The 11,561-nt window shown below is 36.8% G+C and overlaps 2 protein-coding genes across 2 annotated transcripts in view; both read right to left on the bottom strand.

Moving 5' to 3' along the window:
- Positions 1 to 4,726, bottom strand: part of wdr70 (WD repeat domain 70) — a 116,827-nt gene extending 112,101 nt beyond the window's left edge. Inside the window, exons 1-5 of the mRNA XM_077243804.1 lie at positions 4,644 to 4,726; positions 3,437 to 3,490; positions 3,256 to 3,339; positions 3,098 to 3,182; positions 2,572 to 2,755 (exon numbers count right to left, since the gene is read on the bottom strand). Coding sequence (XP_077099919.1) covers positions 2,572 to 2,755; positions 3,098 to 3,182; positions 3,256 to 3,339; positions 3,437 to 3,490; positions 4,644 to 4,668 — 432 coding nt within the window. The 5' untranslated portion in view covers positions 4,669 to 4,726. The remainder of the gene's footprint in view (positions 1 to 2,571; positions 2,756 to 3,097; positions 3,183 to 3,255; positions 3,340 to 3,436; positions 3,491 to 4,643) is intronic.
- Positions 4,727 to 5,727: 1,001 nt separating this feature from the next.
- Positions 5,728 to 11,561, bottom strand: part of cplane1 (ciliogenesis and planar polarity effector 1) — a 91,265-nt gene continuing 85,431 nt past the window's right edge. The window contains exons 51-54 of the mRNA XM_077243776.1: positions 10,958 to 11,109; positions 10,767 to 10,862; positions 9,587 to 9,723; positions 5,728 to 6,003 (exon numbers count right to left, since the gene is read on the bottom strand). Of these exons, the coding sequence (XP_077099891.1) occupies positions 5,872 to 6,003; positions 9,587 to 9,723; positions 10,767 to 10,862; positions 10,958 to 11,109 (517 nt within the window). The 3' untranslated portion in view covers positions 5,728 to 5,871. The remainder of the gene's footprint in view (positions 6,004 to 9,586; positions 9,724 to 10,766; positions 10,863 to 10,957; positions 11,110 to 11,561) is intronic.

The raw sequence follows: 11,561 nt of genomic DNA, 5'->3' as shown, positions 1-11,561 counted from the left end.
TGCATCTCTCGTCATGCATCTCTCGTCATGCATCTCTCGTCATGCATCTCTCGTCATGCATCTCTCGTCATGCATCTCTCGTCATGTATCTCTCGTCATGCATCTCTCGTCATGCATCTCTCGTCATGCATCTCTCGTCATGCATCTCTCGTCATGCATCTCTCGTCATGCATCTCTCGTCATGCATCTCTCGTCATGTATCTCTCACTCGTCATGCATCTCTCGTCATGCATCTCTCGTCATGCATCTCTCGTCATGCATCTCTCGTCATGCATCTCTCGTCATGCATCTCTCGTCATGCATCTCTCGTCATGTATCTCTCACTCGTCATGCATCTCTCGTCATGCATCTCTCGTCATGCATCTCTCGTCATGCATCTCTCGTCATGCATCTCTCGTCATGCATCTCTCGTCATGTATCTCTCACTCGTCATGTATCTCTCGTCATGCATCTCTCGTCATGCATCTCTCGTCATGCATCTCTCGTCATGTATCTCTCACTCGTCATGCATCTCTCGTCATGCATCTCTCGTCATGCATCTCTCGTCATGCATCTCTCGTCATGCATCTCTCGTCATGCATCTCTCGTCATGTATCTCTCACTCGTCATGTATCTCTCGTCATGCATCTCTCGTCATGTATCTCTCGTCATGCATCTCTCGTCATGCATCTCTCGTCATGTATCTCTCACTCGTCATGTATCTCTCGTCATGCATCTCTCGTCATGCATCTCTCGTCATGTATCTCTCACTCGTCATGTATCTCTCGTCATGCATCTCTCGTCATGTATCTCTCACTCGTCATGTATCTCTCGTCATGCATCTCTCGTCATGTATCTCTCGTCATGTATCTCTCACTCGTCATGCATCTCTCGTCATGCATCTCTCGTCATGCATCTCTCGTCATGTATCTCTCACTCGTCATGCATCTCTCGTCATGTATCTCTCGTCATGCATCTCTCGTCATGCATCTCTCGTCATGCATCTCTCGTCATGCATCTCTCGTCATGTATCTCTCGTCATGCATCTCTCGTCATGTATCTCTCGTCATGCATCTCTCGTCATGCATCTCTCGTCATGCATCTCTCGTCATGTATCTCTCACTCGTCATGCATCTCTCGTCATGCATCTCTCGTCATGCATCACTCGTCATGCATCTCTCGTCATGCATCTCTCGTCATGCATCTCTCGTCATGCATCTCTCGTCATGCATCTCTCGTCATGCATCTCTCGTCATGCATCTCTCGTCATGCATCTCTCGTCATGCATCTCTCGTCATGTATCTCTCGTCATGCATCTCTCGTCATGCATCTCTCGTCATGCATCTCTCGTCATGCATCTCTCGTCATGCATCTCTCGTCATGCATCTCTCGTCATGAATCACTCGTCATGTATCTCTCGTCATGCATCTCTCGTCATGCATCTCTCGTCATGTATCTCTCGTCATGTATCTCTCGTCATGCATCTCTCGTCATGTATCTCTCGTCATGCATCTCTCGTCATGTATCTCTCGTCATGCATCTCTCGTCATGCATCTCTCGTCATGTATCTCTCGTCATGCATCTCTCGTCATGCATCTCTCGTCATGCATCTCTCGTCATGCATCTCTCGTCATGCATCTCTCGTCATGTATCTCTCGTCATGAATCACTCGTCATGTATCTCTCGTCATGCATCTCTCGTCATGCATCTCTCGTCATGTATCTCTCGTCATGTATCTCTCGTCATGCATCTCTCGTCATGTATCTCTCGTCATGCATCTCTCGTCATGCATCTCTCGTCATGTATCACTCGTCATGCATCTCTCGTCATGCATCTCTCGTCATGAATCACTCGTCATGTATCTCTCGTCATGCATCTCTCGTCATGCATCTCTCGTCATGCATCTCTCGTCATGCATCTCTCGTCATGTATCTCTCGTCATGTATCTCTCGTCATGTATCACTCGTCATGTATCACTCGTCATGCATCTCTCAATTGTCAAAGCAAAAATTATTCAGACACCAGATTTAACTTTTTATATATTTTGTCACTAGTGTGTGCAGGACACTATAGTTCACTTATGTAAGTGAGGAGAGCAAAATAAAGTAAACTGTGACGTATTATACCCAAAAATTCTTCATACAGTGACTACCATTAAAATGTATAAAAATTTGGGACCAAACATTTTTCGGACACTTTGAGCTGATCATGTTTTGCTGAAGTGTTTTTTCTTTAATTGCTAATGCACCTTTTTACACCACAGACTGAACAACATGAAGCATTGCTTGGTAATCGGTTGAGCTAAACTGGTATTATCTAATTGTGTAGTTAAATTTAACAGCTGACAGATATTCAACATAATTCATGTGTGAGAGTCTAACAGAAGGACGGACAAAACCAGTGAAATATCAACTGATTTAATAACTCTGAGTTCTTCTCATATTTTATTACCATTTTCTAAACTATAGCGAATAAACTGTGATAATGAGAGAAATGTTGAAGGTGTCTGAATAAATTTTGGTTTGACTGTATATAATATAAACAAACCATCTAATTTGTTCATGGGAGTAAAAAGATGAAAAATACACTTACATCATCTTCATCTTCATCATCATCATCATCATCATCATCACTGTCAGAGTTGCTGCGCTTGTATCCGGGCGGAAGTGGAGGTCCGACAACATCATCATCATCATCATCATCATCCTCTTCCTTCTGAGGAGGCAGCGGTGGGCCGATGACATCAGAGTCACTGTCACTCTCAGCTTCCTGTTTCCTGTTTACACAAACACAGGAGAGACTCAAGGTGACTGAGTTGAAAGGGATAGAACTTTTATGATGGATAGATGCCCTTTTATGATGGATAGATGCACTTTTATGATCGATAGATGCACTTTTATGATGGATAGATGGACTTTTATGGACTTCAAACCAGAAACAGCCATTCACTGCCATTATAAAGCTTGGAAGAGACATTTTTTTATATAACTCTGATTGTATTTGTCTGAAAGAAGAAAAACCTAGGATGACTTCAGGGTGAGTAAATCATGGGCTAAATTTTCATTTAAATTTTAATTTCAGCTGAACGCTGCTAATCCTCATCGAATAGAGACGTTACCTGGACGTGGATGTGGACGGTTTGTCTTTGGCGCTGACGGGACGAAAGCCGCTGCTCTCCTGAACCTCGTGCTTCTGACGCTCTTCTGTGACGGTGAAGAAGATCGAGGTAAAAATGGCGTCTTTGAGACAGAATCACAGGTAAATAATCGCACTGACCTAAAGCTCGCTGACTTCTCTCGATGGCTGTCCGCCTCGTCTGCTCAAACATGGCCTCCAGGTCAAAGGTTCGAGCTTTCTTTCCTGAGTCAAAGAAATATCACAAGTGATCATGTGACTCTGACACAACACACACACACACACACTCCTGCTTCTGTGACGTCTGAGCTGAAACACTCACCGAAACCAGAGAAGCCCATGACTGACGAGATGTCTGCATCGTTACTGGAGTCACCTGACAATCACAGAAAACAATACAATGCATTCATATCTAGAGGAATTCTTATTTTATTTTGAATGATGAATCATTTATGGGTGGCAAAAATCTATAAAATACAAATTAATAAAATTAACAAAGACAAATAGTAATATTAACTTGAGATAAAATTTTAGTTTCAATTTACAAAAAGTACTACAGTATTTGTTTATTTATTTTAAATTATGAACAATATATGGGTTTGAGGCTAAAGCTATTAAATAACATTAATAATAATAATCTATATAGGGGAAATTACTGTGTCATTTTAGAATATCTATTATTTAGATTGTTGCAGAATTTCTATCATTACCTTTATAAAAAGTATATTTATTGATTTATTTTGAATAATGGGTAATTTGTGGCTAGCAGGCAAAAAGTTATAAAATAATGACAAATATTAATAATAATCTAAAGGTAAAATATGATTTTCATTTAAGATTTTCACAACAGAATTTTTATTATTTCCTTCACAAAAAGAACTTCAGGGTATTTGTTTATTTTGAATGATGAATATGTGTGGGTGGGAGGCAAAAATTTATAAAATAAAAAATTATTGATCATAATCTAAAAAGGGAAATTACTTTTATATTAAAATATATAAAGTTTGTGTATGTATTTACAGCGATGAATAATTTATGGGTGATAGGCAAAAATTAACATCATAAAACTGATTAAATAATTATAATAATCTAAAGGGAAAATAAGAGAATATTTTCTACCTTTATAAAAGAAATAAAAACTATATGCCAATTATAATTGCGAATTAGTATAGCATTATATCGAGTGTTTAGTGTAGTATAGTATATCCAGGGCACTTTAACGAATACCATAGTGCTACCATGGTACAAGCCCAACCAACATGGTGTTGCAAACATATTCACTCATACGGCAGTCAATGAGTGACAGAAACGAAGGCTAAAGGCTCCTATATTTGAATTATTATTAAATAATCTTCAGAATCACATGTGCCTGAGGAGCCTCAGATCATTATAACAGCTGCTCTGACAGTATTTGACTTCAGTAAACCATCACAGCTTTCAGCAAAACACTGTCCTGCAGTTTAAACACATTCTTCTCACTTATAAGAGAGAAACTATTTATAAAACACGAATAAAACTCAAACACTTACCAGAATCACTGCTCTGATCAGCCATGACAATAATATCGGACACTTCCGGGACGCCGGAAGTCAAAATAAAAGTCTCTTCTGAATACAAGTCCTCGGTCGGTGAAGTTTTTACTGAGTATTTGTTCAACGATATAAAAATATTTAATAATTTGACAATAAATATATCAAATTTGATCAATATTTTTCCCTTGTATTGTCCCGTTTTTATTTTATTTTGTACCTTGTATTTTTTTTATACAAAATCCATTTTTATTTATTAAGCTAATAATATAAATACACGATTGTATTCCAACTAATCTGAAGACGAAATTCTTTCAGTATTATCTGAATAATAGCTAATAAGGTAATATGTTAACACAACTTTCGATCTTAATAATGTATTAGTAAATTTCGAGATTATTAATAACGAAGTCATGTTCATTGTTCGTTTGTTAACTAACAAACAGAACCTTATTGTAAAGTGTTGCCGCGATTAATTAATAGAAAACAATTACATTTCTTCATAGAAATTGTGCTTCTTTCAGTCCGATTACAATATTTCACCTCAGGTCTCATTTTTAATGAAATGGATTAATAATTGGGAGATATGAGATCTTCCGTTTCACAGTATTTATTAAAGGATTGTCAAATAAACAAATCTTAGAAATGCAGTTAGACAAATTCAACGGTAAATTACACTTTACAGTAAGGTCCCATTCATTAGCATTACTCAATGCATTAGTTATCATGAACTAACAATGAGCAATATACAGCATTTATTAATCTTTAGTTCATTAAAAATACATTTAGGTGAAGAGTTTGATGTTTGGTGTGATTTAAAACCTATAAGTAAATGTTGAAATTAACATTAAGATTAATAAAATCTTTTAGAAGTAGGATATTAGTTTGTTAACTAATGTAAACAAATGAAACCTTATTACAGTATCACCAGTTACACATTAGTCTGCTAAAGGATTAAATGTAATTAGAACCTAGAAATGTTAAAAGTTAAAGACATGTGAAGGCTTGTGTTGTTTGTGAAGAGCTCTGTGTTCTGTCAGGCGTGCAGAAATGACTCGATGTGGAAGAAAACCAACAACGCACCTGTGAGAGATTCTTGTTTATTCCGCACAAATCTGTGCCGACAACTTACTCAAACAGTCAAGACACAAATGATACACATACACAAATACCACAATCATTCACAGTCAACAGCTGCGCAACATCTGGAGGTTTAGTGCACCATCTCTCAGTTCTGCTCGTCCTCGGCCACGATCCTCTCGATGGCGGCCCAGTCCAGTTTACTCAGAACACTACCGGTGCTTAAAGAGTCCAGATCCAGATCTCGCAGGTGATCCACGCTTGTGAACGGTTCTTCGGCCTGCAGGAAACAAAAGTCACATGATCCTCTGTGCAATAAGGCGTATGTGCAGAACACAATACTATAATGTTTCCAGCGCAGTATCAGGGTTCCTGCACACTTTTTAAAGTCAAATTTAAGGCTTTTTAAGACCTGAAGAAATTAATAGCGTACATTAGGGGTGTGCAATATTGACAAAAATATGTCTCGATATTTCCAACGTTTTGTTGATAATAATTAGATGATATTTTACTGATTGTGTTTGTGTGCTGGTGCCATGGCTGGTTTAGGCCTGTTGTTGACAGCTGACTCACGAAGATATTCATATTTTTCATATTCTATGCAGTGGTCAGTTCACAGCAGTGACAGAAATAAATTTTTTTATTAAGGGGCAATATTTGCAACCTTAAATTGATTTCCAGGGGCATTTTCACCTATATATGGACATTTTTTCTAAACTTATTTAGAGGTATGCATCACCTTTTATGTCAAATACTAACATTCAAATTAAATTATACAGTAATTATACTTATTTATACAATAATACTTAATTATACAGTACCACTGTTACCAGTCAAATTAAATCATTCAATCAAAATCCATCTTTGCAGTGCAGAGGAAACACAGAAGCGGCATTAATATATTTACACTCCATTTACAATTGCATAAATAAAGCTATGGATAGTTTTGTTTTTTTAAATCAATATTCAATATTTAAATAGGAAATCTAACTTTAACGTTTTAATTAAAGGGAATATGAAACTAGCTCACAGTGCCTCGTACACCGTTAAACCAATTATTACAATATCATAGTAGACAATACGCATCACACACCCCTACGCACATAAAGAATGAACTTACAACTACTGACATTTACCAACTTTCTTCTTCCCTCCTCCTCCTCTCAGGAGACAGACGTTATTCTGCCGCCAATGTGATGCGAATTGTCACGTGAACAAGCAAATCCACAAAGATAGAATAATAAAAAAATAATAGGGACGCTAATTAGATTGTTTTAATTTGGAAAGACTTAAGACTTTTATGGCCTTATATTTTAAAAATCTAATTTAAGACTTTAAAGCAACACCAAGTAACTTTTCCTCTGTGGTCGCCCTACAGGTTGGACGCAGAATTGTCCATTACCGCTGTCGTAAATAATTTAGCGTACCGCAGCCGACTGTCGCACGCACACGCTCTCTGTTTATCCACATGGCCACAGACAAGGTAGAGTATGATGCATGATTTTATGAAAGTATGATGTATTGCGACATCACAAACGAGCAATTGTAACGCTTGCCGTAAAGCAAGTCAAATTAGTAGTTTTCTTATGTCTCATTAGAACTACAGAAACGCGACCCGATATGGCAATCTTGCATAGCGTGGATATATCAGATAAAGGACCGCAAAGCTGTGGCATAAGTGCATTTCACCATGTCACGACTTGATGAACCACTGAAACCATTTTGGAAACATTATTTTAAGGTAAAGTTTCTTACTTAGTGCTGTTTTGAGGATCCGCGGGAACCCTGAATATGCACTGTATACTTGCCTTGACCAGCTAACATTATTTAAATCCCTTGTTACTTGTTTTTTCCTTACCCATAAAGCATTGATAGCTTCACAGTTTTTAAAACCGAGCTTAAGTACTGGCTACTATCAGAACAAATCTGCAAACACTAATGACTGTGTTGTAAATTCTGTTTTTATATACTGATTTTGTTAATCTTGCACCCCTGGAAATTTGTATCGTGATGTTTTATGTGGTCTATATGTAATATTGTATGTTATTTTATTTTCTTTACCTGCCCACAGACAGCACATGTAAATTAGCTGTTAGCTAACTCTGGTGAAATGACTCTTAATTGTGCATTGTCCTTGTAAAAATAAACAATAAAGAAAAATAAAGTAACCCTCTGGTATTCATTTCATTATTATTTTGGTAACACTTTACAATAAGGTAAATTAGTTAAAATAAGTTAACTACATTCCTTAGCATGAACTGATAATGAACTGCACGTATACAGCATTTATTAATCTTTGTTAATGTTAATTTTAACATTTACTAATACTTTATTAAAATCTTGTTAACATTAGTTGATGCACTGTGAACTAACATGAATGAACAGCTGTATTTGTATTGTGACGTAATGAAGCCTCATTTACTGAATCACGTGACTCTGGCTGTTTGATACACGCTCTGAAATATTGATTCGAAACAAAAGATTCATAAAGGCTTCGAAGCTTCATGAAGCAGTGTTTTGAAATTGCCATCACTACCTAGATTCCTAAATGAGTATTTTCAAACATAATTACTTACTTTTATTAGGTTTTGCACTTGGATATATATATATATATACACAGTGGTGTAGTCTAGTTTTTTGTAGTGAGTATACTGTTATATACCAGCCCAAGCCCCCCGTACCCCCTAGCCCCCTCTCCATCCAACCCCCTACCCCTAGATTTGATTATTATTATTTTAAAAAGTAGCCTACATCTTACTGTGCAATTTCTTTCATAATTCCCTCGAGTTACTTTATTTATCTCTACAAACTTTTATTTTGGTGGGTTGTAAATTAAAGACATTTGAGCTTCTGTGTGTTTAAATAAACTATTATTATTATTATTATTAGGCCTACTTGAAGTATACTCTACTGTGCAATAGTAATATATTTCTGTTATATTTTTTTCAAGTTATACAAAACTTGATTTTGACAGGTTGTAATGAAGACTTTAAAGTTTGTGAGTGTGTATATGATATGAATGACGATAGTTTTATCAAATGAAATGGTAAAATTCTTGTGAAGTGACTCATAAAAGCTCTGCAATGAAGTTCAAATGTGTGCATGTCCTCCTCATAGACGCTGAAAACACCACGAGTGTAGTAGAGCACACATTGAGCGCTCATTCACAGAAACGCGCAGAACATTGAGAGTTTATTTCAATAGCAGTCTTTTTGAGCTTTAATATTCATAGACACTTAGTACATATCGATATTTGATTCATTGTATCATTACTTTTGATTTATTCATTCAAAAATGGCCAAATTGCGTGACGTTCCGCTTTACAGTAGGCTAAGTTACATTTGTTGCTGGATTCCGCGATTCGATGCGTGTCGCTGCGCAAACACAGACGTCACGGCGGGGTGAATTTATGAATGAAAGTTCTTTCACAAAATGATGTTGTTACGTTTACGAATCCTCACGCTTTTTAAAGAGGGTATACGGAGATCTTTGACATTTCCTAGTGGGTATACGGCGTATACCTGCGTATCACGTAGACTACACCACTGTATATACACATTTAGAATACTTAATTGTGGCTGGTTTGTAGATTGTACCCCCAATAAATTGCTCTGATTTTCCCATTTCTGGCAATAACTTTTAGCAATTTAGCCTTTTGTCTACAATTTTTATGTATATTTATATAACTTTGCTTTTGTACCAATTTTCTGTATAATTTCAATGAAGTAAAAAAAAATTATATTTCAATTTAAAATGTTTGCTCTAAAATGACAAGCGGATAAGATAAGAGGGTTCAGGACACCTCTAGAGTTAGCTTTATTAGCTTGGTAAGTGACATTCGTTAGTGTTTGTGAACGTCTCACGTGTCTGAAGCGATGGTCCTCCACAAGAAGAGTCGTGTGGATGTCATCAGGACTCGCTACGTCTCTCTCTTCCACATGATCTTTCTCTTTCACTACTCTCGGTTTTGCTGTAGATGTGTGGAAGCCATTTTTCATCACTACAGAAGAGCAAACTTGAATATATGAAGGAATGTTGTATATTTGCATATATCCTTGCATAAATATATCTGTATATAGATTATGCCGTACATACATATTTTGTATGTTTTGATTAATGTATTCACACACCTTCGACATTTTTCACATTATCACAGTTATTCGCTATAGTTTAAAAATGGTAATAAAATATGACAAAAACTCAGTTGATATTTGACTGGTTTTGTCCGTCCTTCTGTTAGACTCTCACACATGAATTATGTTGAATATCTGTCAGCTGTGAAATTTAACTACACAATCAGATAATACCAGTTTAGCTCAACCGATTACCAAGCAATGCTTCATGTTGTTCAGTCTGTGGTGTAAAAAGGTGCATTAGCAATTAAAGAAAAAACACTTCAGCAAAACATGATCAGATCAAAGTGTCCCAATCATTTTTGGTCCCAAATTTTTTGAAATTTTACTGGTAGTCACTGTATGAAGAATATTTGTGTATAATATGTCACAGTTTACTTAATGTATGTAAGTGAGGAGAGCAAAATAAACTATACTGTCCTGCACACACTAGTAAAAATAAAAAATTTTGGTTTGACTGTATATTTACTCACCCTCAAAACACAAATTCATTTGTTGCTTTAAACTCTACTGCTTCAAAATGAGCATTTAATCCAAGTCTTCTGAAGAGTCTCGATCGCTTTATGATGAACACACTTAATTTCAGCTTTTATTCACATATAAACCGATCGTTTTGAAGCGTCAGAGTTTTGGCTGAACAGACAGTTAAAGGAGGGACAGAAATCTCTTACATTTCATTAAAATATCTGACGTTTAACAGCATTTAAATCAACTCGTATAATACGTCACAGTTTACTTTATTTTGCTCTCCTCACTTACATAAATGAGCTATAGTGTCCTGCACACACTAGTAAAACTGTATTTGTTTTACTAGAAGTTTCACCAAGACAAATTCCTTGTGCACATGCTTGGCTATAAACCTCATTCTGATTCTGATATTTTCACAAAAACACATTCAGAAACTCCATACTCTGATGAACGGTCTTCGTCCCTCGTCTGGTTCTCGGGTCGGACAGCATCCCGCGCCGTGTGACCTGGGATAACCGATCGCCCGGGAGATCACTGGCTGAATGTGAAACGTGAGATTGAAGCGATACTTAGTTTTTAAAATGATCACGATCACCATTAATACATGAAATCAGTCAATTACACAATATGAACCTGGTCTGTGCAGTCCGAGCCTCTGGTTTAATGAGCCGTGGGCTTTTCCCTGAAGCACAACAGTCTTTCCCAGAGAAGATGCCGAGCGTCTGTGTGGTCCGCTCTGGTTCTTGGGAATCCTCTTATTTTTCCCAGAGGATTGACTTCTGCTCCTGAAACACAGAAGGATATTAAGCGTGATTTGTGCTCCTTCTCCAAAACAAAACACTGGCTCTGTCTCAAAAACACAGGGTTGCCAAAAGGTTCCTGTAAAGATGCATCACATTTAGCTGATTGCAGGAGTGATGGAACAGAAAGGCAACGCAAGTTTACTTATATTTACATTTACATTTATCCAAAGCCACTTACAAATGAGAGCAATAAAGCAGTTAAACTAACAATAAGACAACAATATGCAAGTGCTATGACCCTTCCCAGCTTAGTCTAACGCAGTACATGCACTTTAAAAAAAAAACAGATATAGAATAGAAGAGAAAGTGTTTGTATTAATGGATCAAATATTGCCGAAAATGATGCGTCTTCAGCCGTTTCCTGAAAATGGCTATTTCATACACTATTGTAATTTAAAGTGCTTTACACTGAAAGGAATTAAAATAATTGACAA

The sequence above is a fragment of the Siphateles boraxobius genome, unplaced genomic scaffold, assembly GCF_051911475.1.
Source record: "Siphateles boraxobius isolate OS27281-9 unplaced genomic scaffold, OSU_SipBor_1 25, whole genome shotgun sequence".
Taxonomy (NCBI): domain Eukaryota; kingdom Metazoa; phylum Chordata; class Actinopteri; order Cypriniformes; family Leuciscidae; genus Siphateles; species Siphateles boraxobius.
This window is presented reverse-complemented; position numbering and strand designations above follow the sequence as displayed.